We start from the raw sequence: 16,714 nt of genomic DNA, 5'->3' as shown, positions 1-16,714 counted from the left end.
GCAAACTCTCGGCTGGGGGGTCCCCAGCGTCCGGGAAATCCGTGGCGTTACCCGAGCTTGCGGATGGCCTGCTGTTCCGACTTGCCGACGGGCGGCCGCGACGAGCCGCGGAGGTCGATTGCCCGGGCCGGGAATAGGGAGAACCACGAGCCGTGCCCGGCTTGTCGGTGGTTTTTTGGGAAACGGACTTCGGAAAGGTGGCATCCGTCTGAGAGGAGGCGTAGAGGCCGTAAAGCTCCGCCTTGGTCATCCGCCTGTGAAAATGGATGTCCGCGTTGGATAGAGCCAGTCGTAGGCTCTGGACGGTCCATTTCTGGAAAGCAGGGATCGTGTTGTGTGCTGAGGTGTAAGAAGAAGCCGGAGAAGGGGTTGGACATCTTCCTGGGCCTTGTGATGGTGTGCAAACTCTGGCTTTTGCTTTGCGAGGTGCAGAGCGGCGAAGCTGGCGGCCATGCGATGAAGCCGGGGAATCGCTTCCTGAAACCGAACCCGAGCTGGAATGGTGGGAGACGCTCGGCGGTGCTGGAGAGATGCGGTTTGCAGACAAATCCTTGTTGGCGGGGGTCTCGGACATGGCTACGAACTAATGTCGCTGCTTAATCTTAAGAGATAGAGCAGGTAAGATGGTTCCCCTATTTATAATCGAGCTCGCTAGGGCTGATTGTCTAGATGCGGTGATTGCTGATAGTAGACCGGCCGTGCTGATTATATGCTCCGGCTCCTCCCGAACTTTGTTAATTAAACATCATTAGTTAATCTGAGCCCTTTTAGCTGTGACTGTGTTTATAATTCATTTACTGCTTTATTGAAATGGTTACTAGATCAAATAAATAGGACAAAATTTCCCATTAACATGCGAGGTTAAATAAAATAATATGTTCATGTTAACACAATCACATGGCAGTTGGTAATTATTTTAAGAGTAGGCTAATTCATATGAATTCATTTTACACATTTTAGTACAATCTGCTTTCAGCCCAGTGAAGGTTAGGTTTAGGGGTGGAGCTTTATTCTTTTTTTACATTCTTACATTTTTTTTGTTCAATTCAAATCTGAAATGTTTATTTGGATTTATTAATTCGCAAAATATTTAAGTTTTCCGGTGAGATCAGTCTGGTTTGGGCTGCATATATGTGACCCTGGACCACAAAACCATTTCTAAGGGTCTTTTTTTTTTAGATTTATACATCATCTGAAAGCTGAATAAATAAGCTTCCCATAGATGTAGCTACGGTTTGTTAGGATAGGAGGGTGTGGAAAAATCAAAATATTGAGAAAATCGCCTTTAAAATGGTCCATCGAAGGCGCTGTAGCAGGCCGTTGCTAAGAAGAAACAGGGTTTGTTTTAATGCTCTCTATTGGCGTTGTCGAGAACCCGAAAGCAGAAATTCTAAGCTTTACATAGATACCAAACTTGAGTGGGTAATTCCCAAAGAGCGGGCAGCAGTGAGCGATTTTGCTGCATCCACTCACAAAAATAAAGTTTTGATATATTTATGGTAGGAAATTTACAAAATATCTTCATGGAACATGATATTTACTTAATATCCTTGTGATTTTTGCCATAAAAGAAAAATTGATAATTTTGACCCATACGATGTAACAATATAAATATACCCGTGCTACTTATGACTGGTTTTGTGGTCCAGGGTCACATATACACTGTGGATCACTAAAAAGATTGCATTATACAGTAGTTGTTTTTTCTATATTGTGGATTTTTTATGTCTCTGGAGGACTACATTGACCAATCAGCATTCAGGTTTGGAATGAACTCATCTCCTTTGTACCTTACTATAAAAAAACATCATTATTTACCCAAGAGGTTTACAATCAAGGAGCTTCATTATGTGGTATTTACGGAGCACAAAGAGGCATCTAATAAATTGCGACACATAGGAATTAATCAGCGCGGCACAGCGTGACATTTTTTCCATGGCGTTTGAAAAATCTGCCCTCTGAGGTTTCTCGCTTGGGTCCAACAGCATGCCAAGTCGCTTCAATTCAACGCTACACGCCAATTCCCGACAATAGACTCTTTTTCTCTATTATGACATACAGATGCTTCAAAGATAATAAATATTTAAAAGGAGCGCATTTGCATGAAAAACTCTTTGCATTCCAACTGATGCATAAAATATCAGCACTTACTATAATGCGCTCTGATATAAAAACGCTTCATCCATTGGGGAAAGTGGGCTGATTGATATTGTATATTAGTGAGTATCACACCCAAGCAAACATCAAAGTTTCCTCTTTCCTTTGTCCTCCATTTATCTTGCTTTCTTTTTCAGCTCATTGGTGAGAACAAAGCGTATTTGTTTTTCGTGAAGGTGGAAGTACACACAGTGGAGAGAAAAATAGCTTGGGAGCTTAAATAATTTGGAAAGGTCTTACAAACACCAATGATATTTCGATAAAGTGTCTACACTGCCTAGATTTTACAGGAATCGCAGACAAAAATGGACAAAACGGGTTTCTTATAGACCACTTTGGAAACAATATACAACGATACAATGATATACAATGACACTGGTATATGCTTTGATATATGCCATCTGTGGCTATATTTGTTTCTACTAATTATTTATTAGTTTGTTGATAAATATTTTTTTCCTATTTACTTTTTTCTTTGTTACATCAAATCCTGTTTTTATACTGGTGAAATAATCCTGTGTAAATATCAACAGTCTTCCATATGTTTATAGAACACTTCGCAAGATGTAAACACTGGTCCAGAAACACTTTTGGTTTCATTTTTATTTATATTATTTTGAAATCTTACATATATAATTAAATCTTAAATATATTCATTTAACAATTTGATTCAGTTATACATGTTCTATTGATTGTATTTAGTATTTTTGGACATCACGGATGAGATTTTTAAGAAAAACTGTTCCAAAATGATAAATAAAGACTTATCTCACCATACATAGAGCTGCCAACAAATTCCACAATTACACATTTTTTAAATAGTTTCAATACACCAAATATAATGATACATCTAAACAACTATTTTGTCATCAAAATGTAAGAATAATTTGGTATACTGCTGCATTCACCATGAACCCAAAAATATTGAAGACTGCAGTCACATGATGATCTTATCAAAATCTTAGCCAAAGTTACAAGCATTTTTTGCAATTGTCGGCTTCATACATCATCAAGGTTTATTATATTAGGTTTTATTTCAGAAAAGCAACCATTACATTTAAAGGTATGAATGAAAATACAGCGGTTATGTCTTATGGGGAATAAATGTTGATTTTCTGTTTTTTAACTGAAAGGAAATAAATTTGTTGAAGTATGCGGCAAAAAAATGCTGACTTCGGAGGATGCAGCCTTTGTAATGAGACACAGCTAGTGACCCCAAACCCTCAAGACATGGTGCAAATAAACCATACCAAGTTTCATGAGACATCGCTGCATTTGTTAACTATTGTATTTCATTGAGCCTTATGATTAGGCTGAACCAATCAAAAGTTATTGGTCACTTTTCATATCTCAATACAATGCATGTAACCTCATGTTGTGCTTATGGTGACACAGCCCACGTTTCATGTCAATATGCCAAAACGTTGCAAAGATACAACTTTACATCTCCATTGTGGTGTGCTTGTGGTTAATTAAATACACGAAAATCACTTGTTAGCCTATGTCACTTATAGGTTATAAAAAGCTTTTGATAACGTTTCAAAGTGAGTGCCCCATATATGATCAGACGTCCTCTTTTTGAATGCATAATAAAGGAACCGATGAAGACATTAATTTAGCTAAATTAATTTTAACTTCAACTTCATTGAAAGACCTGTAAATTAGCATAAATGTCCTTTTGCATATAAAGGAACCATGATTGCACAAATGTCCCCCTTTTCTGACTATTGGTTTTATTGAATGAACGTCTAGACATATTAACCCTCATATCGTTCTTTTACACCTACTGAAGAAAAATGTTCAGTTTGGACTTTTATCTCATTTTCCTTATGAGACACGTTAACCCGACTAATATAAATTTAAGGGGTCGCTCAGAACTACTTCAGCACATTCTAAAAGAAGAATTTTGAAGCGCTATGCATATATCAAGATAAACACCACCAATCCAAAATAAAGACATTCTCTCTCTGGTCTCACAAAGACAACTTCTCCAAACCATAGACAGGATCATGACATTATCATGTTTCCTCTAATAAATCAACTATTGTCCTTTGGCCCTCAATTTCATGTTCATTTATAGAGCACACACAATGTAAACTTCCATTTCAACATCTCTTTCTTTCATGCTAGATAATTGCTTGCCACAATTGTAATATCCTCAATTGTACCTTTTTTTCTTTGCAAGAGGACACGATGAGGAACAAAACAGAGCTGGATGGATATTGGAAATGACTTTGGTTCACTTTTTTCCTACTCGGCCTCAGAGACAGGGCCCACAGTACCCGGGGAATACTGAGTGCAACAGCTGGACCAGAGGAACTGGTGGATGACTGGGCTGACATTTAGAGACGTTTGCTGTTTATGGACACAGTGGGAGGCACTTCCTGTTTGTTGTCACACTAATGAATTTGCTGGAAAGGATTCTAAGGGTTCAGGCAGATCACCTGCCCACAGATCTTAATCACTACCTTCAGACTCACCTCTATATAACAATAGAGAGCTAAAGATGCCATGGAAATGTAAAGAAGTCCGACCTTTTCTTTTTATTTCTATTTTCCAAGTTACTGTGTTTACTTCTGTTTACATAATCATAAGCTCCAAATCTATTTATTGCTGTTACGCGACTTCCATTCTGGCTCACAACCAGATTCTAAATACTTGACAAGTCTGCTTGTTTTGGGAGAAAACATTTACCTCAAGAGACAACAAATTCTACCGGTATGGTTTTGATCTGGAATGAAATGGCACGGCATAATAAACTGCAATCAGGCATCAGTCAGGTTGATTTGACGTTGCTCATATGAGCGAGTAGACGCATGAAAATAACTTCTCATTCACGGATAAGTCGCTTAGTATCAAATCTTTCCACCTACCAGTTATGTTGTCATGTCAATCAAACCGAGGCATGTATTCAGATGAAATCATTCCCTGCTATTGGACTCAGAAAAAAAGGAAAATTAGAAGAGACTTCAGCTGATTTCAGGTTGAATTTTAATTCTGGTAATATAGACTGTTCGATTTCATATGGATGCTGTCAATCAAAGATTGCAGTCAGTTGGTTCTTCAAAACAACGATATGTCAAAACTATATTTAACATATCAGGGGAGAAAATGCCAATGAGCTCTCAGCAAGAGAATTTCCATATGAATGTTTTAATATGAGACAGACTGCTTTTTTATTGCAACAGATATTTCAAGAGCGTTTTTTAAACTATAGGGAAAAAGACAGCTGAGCTGGAATATTGCTTAAACATTTATGGATGGTTAAAATGCGATGCACTACTTCACTCAAGAGACCGAAATTAGGAAATGTTAGTGCAGACGCTCCAGTAGACCTCATACAACAAATGGAAGTTCTCTATTAAATCTAACCTGTCTGCACTACAGGGATTTCTGTCCATTACCGTGAACTGTGACAGTCAGCCCCTGAATTACACTGTGCTGCTTTTTAAAGACAAAGCAGGACAAATGGGAAACCCACAAGGGTGAATTGTTGAATTTCCAAAGCTGGCAGTATGTAACTATGGGGGCATCTTTTTTCTTATACTCATTGAGGGTTTGTTGAAAAGGTGAGATGTGGACTAGCATTATAAGAGGTTTACGTGAAAAGAGTGTCTGGATTTCTTTGGGGAACTGCTCTATATTCAAGCTGAGTAAAACCAAAGGTCAGAGCCTTGAAAACCAATCACATATAGCTGCCGTTTCTCTTTCTTAGAGGAGTCTGTACAAACCTGTTCAAGAATGAGACTTGTGAATGAACAATGACTTTGGGTCTTCATCTGAAATTGAAATAAGATATAACGGTATGCAGGAGTTTATCTCTTTTACATACATTTATGAATAACAATAAGTGCTGGATTTTTTGTCTCGGACATTTCAGTGCTGATGGTTAATACTGTTTGACTTCTAATTTATTAGAAAATTGTAATGCAAGTTTACCTAGCACAAACTTTAGGAACTCAATTTAAACATTTCTTTCTTAGTAGAACCCTCAGGGGCTAAAAACATGAAGAACTGAGTTTATATAAAGATACATGCTATAATGCACGATTAAACCTGTGAGAAGAGGAGGATTGCTTGATCAGCCATATGATATGTGAAGCGTAGAGCCACAGTACATCAACTGGTATTCCCCATGACTTATAATAGAAATAGTCTCTTTAATTATAAACCAACATGGATGGTTGTTTACTCAACGTTCAACCTGTCGCACCAAACGTTAGACAACTTGGGTTTCCAGTGACCCTTTAAATCACCACGGTGAATCTTATAGCATGGACTATTCTCAAACATACAGTCGAGTACACTGTAAAAAGCAATAATACCATAATAATATGGTATAATGTTACCTATTTTTTACAGATGTTTTACAGTGTAACGGAGGTATGAAAGACACAAGTTGTGTCCTAAATCACATACTATACACTAAGCACTTAAACTATGCACTATACATTCTACCACCTAGTGTATACATTAAAGAAGGGTAGTTTTTTTCCCAAATAGAACACTTAACGGTTTTATACTAAGTGGAAGTATACGTTGTTTCCCAGACAAGGGCAAATGACGTCAGTTACATAACACAACACACGTCAATAAAAATAAATTTCTACATTCTTCTTTTAATATACTTTTTACCTGTTTTGCCCATCATGACCTCCGTCACCATCAGATTGAAGCATAATCATTCAACAGAAGAACTTTGTTTGTGTGTTTTCTGATAGCCCCGCCTCACTTCAGCTATGTCACACTTCATATTTTTGGTTGAATAAGTGCATCATCAGGGTACTTAAAATGCACTTTTTAAAATGTTTATTGTGAACACACTATTTATACTACAAAATGGCATAAAATAGTGCATAACTGATAATACTAATAATAATGGATGATAATACTCGTACACTTATGTTCTAATGGTGTGTTCACAAATTGAACTATTTGTGCGAGTAAATTACATACAAAGTCAATGTAAAGACGCCAATAGACGCAATTTCGCGCCGGGCGTTGCAAATTACACAAACTGAGCGGCCCAATTTCTGCGCATGCACGACATTCACTTTAAAGGAGTCATGAATTAAGACATCAATTTTAACCCAAGCTTTTGTTATATAAGAGGGAATCGTATTCAAGCGAACATCCTGTAAGTGTCAGAACTGGAAATGCCCTTGTTACTGAAATTACAACTGTTATCTGTTGGATCTGACAGGAATGGCGCAGCAATCTTATGTGAGTAAAAAATGTTGTAATTTGCGTCACTATTGTTTTATTAGAGATCGCTTGATATGCCCTGATAGCCCTATTCGCATGTGATTAGTATTACCTGGGGACATCTAGTCATTTGTAATAATAGCAAAAATTGTCTGTGATCTTAATCCCGTGTGAATCGACCATGTCTGTAATTTGTAAAGTAACAATTCTCCCACACGTACCATATTTTAACACCGAGGTCCTGTGATAATATTAGTCCCCTACAAATCGGCATCTCTGTGATTTGGTGGACTCATATATCATTTTTCAAGGTTTTATCCACCGTTTGCGAATAACGGAGGCTGTTTATATCCATAAGATATCTGCCAACACTGTCGTTTTGGCCGGGACTCCCGGGAATCTCCCATTTGTTTATTTATCATGGAAACTCTGGTAACATTTAAGACCCGCGATCGCGGTGATCTTCTGTCCGGTTCGCGATCACGGGTCTCAAATGCTGACAGGTACGTTCATATATCATTAAACACCATACAAATATAGGCTATACAAACTATACACAAAGCCTTGCCAACACATCCGATAAATAAGTAAATTTGAGTAAAATCACAGGCTTCACTTATCCCGTGAGAATGCACCACATGAAATACAGATGTGGGGAGGTAATTTATAAATCACAGATAATACTAATCCCGTGCGAATAGAGCTAATGTGTAACCTAAAGTTACGTGTCTAACCAAATTCACAGAAGGCTCCGACTAAGTTTACTACGCAAACTGCTATCCAATCATAGCAGTGGGCATTTACTTCCAAGTCTTCAATGCAGCACGCCCATTAAAACCGAACGTTTGTCAAGCCGGCCTCAAAACCCAGGTAGAAAATAGCCTATTACTTATTGATTTTGATGTTTTTTTATGTAAAAACCACACGAATGTCATAAGTAGACATCAGACAATAGTATAAAACAATAAATAAGGTAAGTTCATGAGACCTTTAAACTGGTCTTCTGCACAAGTAGAAAATTGTCAACTCGAGAGGGATATTCGCGCAACAAACTTATTGACAAGTCTCGTGAGGTATAAGTGATGAAAAAATCCTGCAAGTAATAGAGCAAGGAACACAATGCTTCGTGTTTGCTGTGAACACACAGTAAGACACTTTTCCATAAATTTAATTGATTGAGTGTTCATATGTGAACTGGACAATTGTCAAAACCCTCAAGCAATAACAGTGCCAGAAAATTATTAATGTATTAATGATGTAATAAAGCTGCAATCCTTAACTTTTTTTGCTTGAAAATAAACAAAACTTATTGAGTGATCATTTAAAAAAGTTTTAAAAGTGTAAAACAGTCTCCTCACCCCGATTCACAACGGTAAGCTTGTAATTATGAATTATTGTCTGAGCTCTCGGGCACGATTTTGTGTCATTTGACTTTAACTGACAAAAAGTACAAAACATAACATGCAGTTTTAGGTTTCAAAGAGATGTCGCTATAGAGGCTATAGAGTCGCTATCAGACTGCAGCTTTAACAAAACTTTAAGATTAAGAATGAGTATGTGTGTGGTGAGGATGTCCTAATGTCAGACGTCTGGGAAGTGCTGTCAGATTGTTTGAGCCAATTACTATGTTCTGAAGGAGCTGCAGAACCTGTGATGTGGGAGTTGAACACTGCGATTATCTGTGTTGTGGAAAATGCTGTCAGACACTACAACAAAAGACTCTCTATGCGAACGGATAAAGATATTAGTCAACAAATTATTGGAACAGCGAGATTCACTTACAGTATAAATGAAATTCTCCCGCTTAAATAATTGTTCCCCCTTCAGGAATTATTTCCACCAAATGACATCACAAAGTTTTCAAAGCATTTCGGTGCTGATGTGTGAATGGTAGCAATACTGATAAAAGACGGAAAGCCATTGCGAGTGTGTGTAGAAGATGAGGTACATTCACCAGAAAAGGTAATCCAAGACTATTTGCAGCAGGTTTCATGTGTGAAAGGCTATTGAGAGGATTGCACTGCTGCTCCTAGTCTGATTGTGGCAGCAAAAGAAACAAGAAATATGTCCTCTGCTATACGAGTTAACTACTATGATTCTTGGGCTGATAAAACTAAGGTTTTTCCGAAATGACCCACCATTTTCATCAATATTGCGATTGTTGTCAGTGTTGAACTGCTCATTGTGCTTTAGTTTCAAATTCACTAAAAACACCTCTTTGTGTTGTGGTACATTCATTCCCCCCCACTCGCAATTCACTTTATTGTGAATTTCACTTTATTACGTCAATTCACTTTATTATGTCATATGCCCATCCACAACTAGAGATTACGCCAGCTACATCGGAAAATCCCGTGCCATCCTCCTGCGAGAGCCTGCGGACTGACTGACCATCCCAGCTCCATCCAAGGCAATTCCATCACCACCCAAGAAAAAGGCGACCATCTGGCCGGCCCAGCTCAGACAATTCCATCCCCAACCGAGAGCAAAGACGGACTACCGGTCACATAAATGCTAAATTTACAATACTTGGTATTTAATGCTAAACTTACATCACACGACAGCAGTTTGAAGTTATGGCTGCACTCAGTGACTTTGATTGGAGGTAGCTGGGTGGGTGTTGTAGGGAGTGGGGGGGCTTGTTGGTTGTGGTTCGGGGCGTTTCATTTGTTGGGACTGTGTGGGTCTGGTCTGGTTGGTCTTGTTTTGTGGTCGATGTCGGACAACAGAGGAATAAAGTTAATTATGCCATTACTACTTTTCCCTGGTTGTTCCTCTGTTGTCTGTTGTTGATCGCGGAATGGGACCGGGTTGGACCTGCACGGTTTCGGCGGGTGGGGCTTCCTGGGTCGCGGCTCGTGGGCTCTCCCTGTTCTTCGTGGACGTTGCTCGGTGGCTTTGGTCGGGGTCACTGAGTGCAGCTATGACACGTCAGAGGAGATCTGGCCCTCCCGGCTGAGCCTGGTTTCTCCCGAGGTTTTTTTTTCTCCATTATTCAGCATTGGAGTTTGGGTTCCTCGCCACAGCAGAGCAGTGCAGTGTTGGCTTGCTCACCGGGAGACTGCATTTATTTATTTATTTATTCATTTATTTATTAGATATTATTTATTATAATGATCTTGCTTGGTCTATAAACACCATGCACTGTGCTGTGTTTTACCTTTCTGTGTTTTTCTTATTTGCTCCTGTAAAGCTGCTTTGGAACAATGCACATTGTGAAAAGCGCTATATAAATAAAATTGAATTGAATTGAATTTATTCAGGTAATAAGTGGGATGAAATAGCTACACACCATGAGTACTTGAATGGGGAGTACAAATGATGGGGAGATTGTGGCATCATTGTAAATTGGTGGAAACATGCCTCCTTTCTGTGTAAATGAGGCACATTATAGATCGTGCCCTTTTCACAAAGTGTGATCTGCCAGCCACAATTTAGATCAAAGTATTACCACCTGCAGAAAGCAAATGATGGGGAGACTGTGGCATCTCCTCCCTAACAGACCCTAAGTTGTGTAGCTTATGTCTATGTCTGAGTTTTGAGGTTAAAATATGCTGAGATCCTCCTAAAGTTGACCAAATAAACTTAAATCAATGAGATATACTCATCAAAAGTCTGTCAAGGAAAACAACGGACAGAAAGCTTAATTTCTTAAAGGCGCAGTTCTTAATTAACAGTGGCCACTAGCGTTGTATTATAGATTTGCCACGAATCGCTCAGTCCAAACACGACGGTGGCCACCACAGTACAAAAAGATGTCGTTCTCATGTTGAAGCAGGGAAGAGATTTTGCGGGCATTAGAAAGACTGTAGAAAGAGCTATGACTTATGTATTACATAAAATACCAGGTTTGTGGATTTTAAGTTTAAAAAGAAGGATAAAAGTCAGGCAGGAGCTAGGACCTGTGTTAATATTATAAAGACTTTCCAGCAGAGACGCGTTAAGACCCGCGGTACTAAGGCTTTTAGCAGAATATCTATGGAGATACTTTCCAGCACAGAGAGACGTTGGAGAGAAAGATCGTCTAAAAATCACCCTCGAGGAGGTTGCTTTGACTCAGTATGTGAGTAACATACTAACATACCAAGATATGTTGTTGTAATATTAGCTGTGTGACGGAGCAGTTTTGAGCATCATTGTTTATCTGGAACCGCTTTAATATTGTACTCGTCCAGATACTGGAGAGAGAGAGCGAGAGCGCGTTTGAGCTGAAACTGGAGAGCGAGCGAGAGCGCGTTTTACTTTTTTACTCGATGATGAATAAACTTTCAGTTAATCCGCGGGTCACATGCGTTCCGAACCGGAGAGCACGATCCGTATGGATCACGGATCATCCTGCATGGATCACGGATCATCCTGCGATCTGTTTCACCACGATACCGCAGCGGAGAGGAAGAGAAAACGCACGTTGTCGAGTTGTTTGTCCGTTTAGCTGCTGTACAAAACATGGCGGTGAATTCAATGTATGTAGGGCTGCTCTGTATGTAGATATAAATAGCTTATTCTAAGGTATTACAAACTTAATGGTTCATTACGTAAGGTCTTTATACACCTCTGAAGAAATAGTTTTGTATATTATATTGCATTTTTGTCAATAGATCCTCCTAAAAACGCCATATTGTTCCTTTAAAGCAATACATCTATTGAGTGTCAACAGTAAAACAATACAAATAAAATTTGAAACCACAAATGTACATATTTCAGCACCCCTCTAATAAAAGGAAAGGTGTTTTGCCATGTTCAAATGCAACAGTCTGGAAAGCATTTAGTCTAGACACAGCAGTGTCTAGATTCCTTCTGCTCGTATTTCATGAGCCGCTTACAAAAATAGCTGACCCTTCCGTCATGACTAGATGGCTGAATAGGTTATCGAGAAAAGGGCACTAAAGACTCAAAAACAAAAAAAGAAAGAAACAAGTATCTTATGCAGGTTAGAGGCAGGCATAAAAAAAGGATTTTAGGTCAAAGCGTTTCTGAGAAAATGAAATTCAGTGAGGCAGAAAGAATGCAGGCCTAATGGAGATTGGCCACAGTACATGTTAGATGTTCCGTCCTCTCAGAATTACCCTGACCTGGGATGTTTTACAGGGAATTGTTGGGTTTATAGGCTCAGATTTACACAAATGCTTTCTGGTAAAAATATTTCTGGTCAGAAAAAGTAACGACTAGTTGGTGACATTTTTATCGGTGGCATGTTTATCATTCAACTATCAAAATCCTTTTATTGTCACTCAACCATATACACAAGTGCAACAGTAAAAACTTGGGTGCAGTTCCGACCAACATGGCAGTATATACAGATAAATACCCAGTGAACTTTCTTTTTTTCAAATATTTCGAAGAGACTTTGAGTTCTCAGTTACATTTTAATTTTGTATCAACTTTTTAATATCACTGCTATTGAAAATATACATTTTCTTTTTGTGAACTCATTGTGATGATGATACTATGACAGTTGTGTGCTGCCAATAAACATGCTCCTTACCTTTTTATGTTCTTGAAAGAGAAAAATGTAATTAATACACAACAAATGATCCCATGAGCAACTTTTTTCAAAGACTAGATTGAGTAGAATCATTGTTATAAGTCGGCACATCACTTGATTTTAGATTTAGATTCAATTTATTGTCATTGCACATGTACGAAGGTACAACGAAATGTGACCTCTGCATTTCACCCATCCAGAGAGTAGTGAACACACGTACCCCCGGAGCAGTGGGCAGCTATCACTGCAGCGCCCGGGGAGCAAGTAGGGGAAAGGTGCCTTGCTCAAGGGCACCTCAGTTGTTACCCGCCGGCTGTGGGAATCGAACCGGCAACCTTCTGGTCACGAGTCCGACTCTCTAACCATTAGGCCACAACTGCCCTGCCAAAGAGAACTAACCAACTGTGAGAACTGACACAAGAAAGATTTATAAATGATTACCCAGAAGCTATTTCCCAGAGTTTCTCAGAAAGCTCAGGATATGTAATGGAATGTTTTTCCACCTTTGTCTCAAATGTTTCTCGTAAAATTACTATGAAGAAATAAAAACTGTATACAAAAAGGACATTATTGAAATACATGAAAAGTATGGAGGTATGGCTGCTTATTAATTTAGATTATACAGTTAAAATAATCTAATAAATTTGATAGGAAATGTTTGTTGATAATGAAATCTTCAATAATATTGCCTTTTGACTGGATTCGTGGCAAATCTGAGCTAACTTTGTGACCCTGTTGACATTTTTTCTGAAACTCAGGTCTGGGTGGAGACGTCTCCTCCCAGAGATTTTACACTTTTAAAAATAAAGGTGCTTAAAAGGTTCTTCACAGCGATGCCATAGAAGAACCATTTTTGGTTCCACAAAGAACCATTCAGTCAAAGTTTCTTTAAAGAACCATCTTTTTCTTACTTTTTATAATCTGATGTTAAAGGTTCTTTATGGAACCAAATGTGTCAGGAAAACACTAGGAAAGAACCCAGATGCAGGCAGCGGGGATGAAGGGGTTAACAAAAGACTTTATTTAACAGATAATAAACACAAAACAAAGACCCACGATGGGGTATAACAACACAACAGGATAATAACAGGACGTAGACTGACTAACTAACACTAAACTGAGAAAAACCAACACAAGACATAAACTAAACTGAACTGACCACTTACGAAACAGCAACAAGGGGTACAGGCATAACAGGGACCATCAGGACCGCACACCACATACAACGTAATCCAAGAACACAAGACAAAGAAACAAGAGGGTATTTATAGAGAAACACAAACGAGGGATAACGACACAGGGCAGGTGTGGGTAATCAAACACTTAGGGAAAGATAACAAGGAAACGAGAGGAATGGGGCCAATGACAAGACACTGGAGAGAAAGTATATTATTGTCCAAAGGACAACAATAAGTTTCTCTCCACACATAACCAAAGACTTTGTCATGGCTCTGCTACAGGACCAAGAAAAACATGACTAAAGAAGCAGAGCCATGACACAAATGTTTCCTCAATGGCATCGAATAACCTTTTTAAGCACCTTTTTTTAAGGGTGTACCTGAGACAATCAAACTTTAGTAATAAAAATAAGTAATAAAATTTAAGTTTAAGTAAAATTCAAATTTAAGTAATGCACATTTTAAGCTGATTGCATTCTAATTTTGTGATACTTTAGCAATACTAAAGCGATCTTGTGGAAGAACACTACCACAACACTAGGATGAAACAACCCTATCATTTGATGTGTTCATGAAAATCACACTGCTGATGCAAAATTTCTGCAATCCTTTTATAGAACATACTTCAAGTTAAATTATGTTAGAATATAGACTGAGATACCAATAGATCTGTTGAAACATAACGGAAATGTGTTTTGCTACCCGCCTCTCTAACCAGTTAAGAGACTCTCATGTCAGTGGTAGAGTGTTTTGAATTTTAAATGAACCTCGTGTTGGAGTAGTAGTGAATAACAAAAAAAAGAGGTTTATTTTAGATGAAGGACTTCTAAGCTAAATTTGTTTCTTGGCCGATGAGCACACTGCATTATGAATTACTACCTAGTTTGGTGAGCTGTAAAGCGTTAGATTGATGGTTGTTTTCTTTTCTACACCTCGTGTCATGGACGAAGGGTTTTGAGTATCATGAAGCAGAGACAAAGAATCATGTTACCTTTTGCGTGGCTTCGGCCAAGCGTCACAAAGCCAGAAGATATGAAGTTGTGAAGGTCATGGCCGCTGCCACCACCGCGACTGCTGTCCTTCGAGTAATGTGCTCCTGGAAATGGACACCAGAACATTACATGAATGCGACAGAGGAATATCACTCAGCTTCCTGTATAGCACTTTGCCTCCAATGTAGACAGCTATCAGCATAACAAGTAAAATTCCCAGAGTATTTCAAGAGTTATCACTTTCCATAATTCCTAGGTAAAGTCACCTTGTCTTCACAACACACACTGTTTACTGTTGTGTGAATATTAGATGCAGCATGAGTCGGAGGTGTTATATTTATTCTTGACGTTCTAATTATCAGTGAAATACCAGCGTGTACATGTCAACGTTAGACCAGATCACCTTGAACGCCATCTGGGAGTTTAAACTCAAATATATGTCTTAAATTTAAGTTCCTTGGCTCAAAAGGTGCATCCAGGCACTAACCTAATGTACATAATGAGAATCTGGTCATGGCACCATTTAAGATTTAAAATTATAATAATCTCAAAGTAAATACTGCATATAAAAAGGAATTAAATGTCCATTTAGGGAAATTTATTTCTATTGGCAGCCATATTGGCAACCCCCGTAAAGGTGCTTCCTGTCAAGGTCCTATCACCTTAAATGAGGGAAGTTTCATCACATTATCGCTGTCTTCACGAAACATCGAATGTCCAAATTTGTTGTTTTTCAGGAAATGGAAAAAAAACACTGTACTTTGTATATGATTAAATACTAAGTTGTCAAGCACTTTTCAAGACTTTTTATTGGTTAGATATTTGCAAAACCCAGTGACAAACTTAAAGGGTGACTAAAAATAATGATTTATGACAAAAAATAAAAATCACGAAAGATGGAGATCGTCTCGGTTACGTTTGTAACCTCGGTTCCCTGATGGAGGGAACGAGACGTTGTGTCGAACCGACAGATGGGGTTCGTCCAATCGCTTCCGACTTCTCTAGAAAAGGCCAATGAAAATTAGCCAATGAAATTTGCATGCCGGACTCCGCCCCCGGATATCCGGGTATTAAAGGAGCCTGAGACCTCTCACGACTGCTGCAGTGGACAGCACGTGTTGTGGCAAGAGGACGCAACGTCTCGTTCCCTCCATCAGGGAACCGAGGTTACAAACGTAACCGAGACGTTCCCTTTCTGTCGGTCTCTCGAAGTTGTGTCGAACCGACAGATGGGGTTCCAATGGAAAACGCCATAACACGGTGCCCTGTCACAATCTCAACGAAGCGACGGTGACTGGCCTGGGCGTGTCAGCCGTGAACGCTAACGCGAAATTGTAACCTACCAGTGGGTAGGTAGGGGGTCCCAGAGCTTTCTAGAAAGGTGGGAAGGCCCCTACCTTCGGCCTCACAGGCGGCGGCCTTGTTTCTCTAACAGCGAGAAGCCGCCCGGAACCGTAAGGCCACTGGGTAAGCGCTACTTCCTCAAGTGGGGGATGCGCTACAGAGACCACTTCCTACCGCAGGGAGGAGACTAGTGGAGATACCAACATGGTCTCACCGATGGGGGAGAACTCATGGGAAGAAAGTGCGGACTGAAGGAGTTAACCGCGAGGTGGAGGTCCACCTAAGGAGGTCATGGGTTACCAAGGTGGGAACCAGCATGAGGATACATCAGACGGAACCGCCCTGCTGGGGGG

The 16,714-nt window shown here is 39.3% G+C and overlaps 1 protein-coding gene across 10 annotated transcripts in view; it reads right to left on the bottom strand.

Annotated features, from left to right (window-relative positions):
- Positions 1 to 16,714, bottom strand: part of LOC130568718 (protein shisa-6) — a 90,671-nt gene that overhangs the window by 61,780 nt on the left and 12,177 nt on the right. For all 10 annotated transcript variants that reach the window (XM_057357690.1, XM_057357691.1, XM_057357694.1 and 7 more), the window contains one exon: positions 15,017 to 15,121. In XM_057357690.1, coding sequence (XP_057213673.1) covers positions 15,017 to 15,121 — 105 coding nt within the window. The remainder of the gene's footprint in view (positions 1 to 15,016; positions 15,122 to 16,714) is intronic.

This window comes from Triplophysa rosa, linkage group LG18 (genome assembly GCF_024868665.1).
Source record: "Triplophysa rosa linkage group LG18, Trosa_1v2, whole genome shotgun sequence".
Taxonomy (NCBI): Eukaryota; Metazoa; Chordata; class Actinopteri; order Cypriniformes; family Nemacheilidae; genus Triplophysa; species Triplophysa rosa.
Note: the sequence above shows the minus strand (reverse complement) of the source record. Positions and strands in the feature narration are given on the sequence as shown.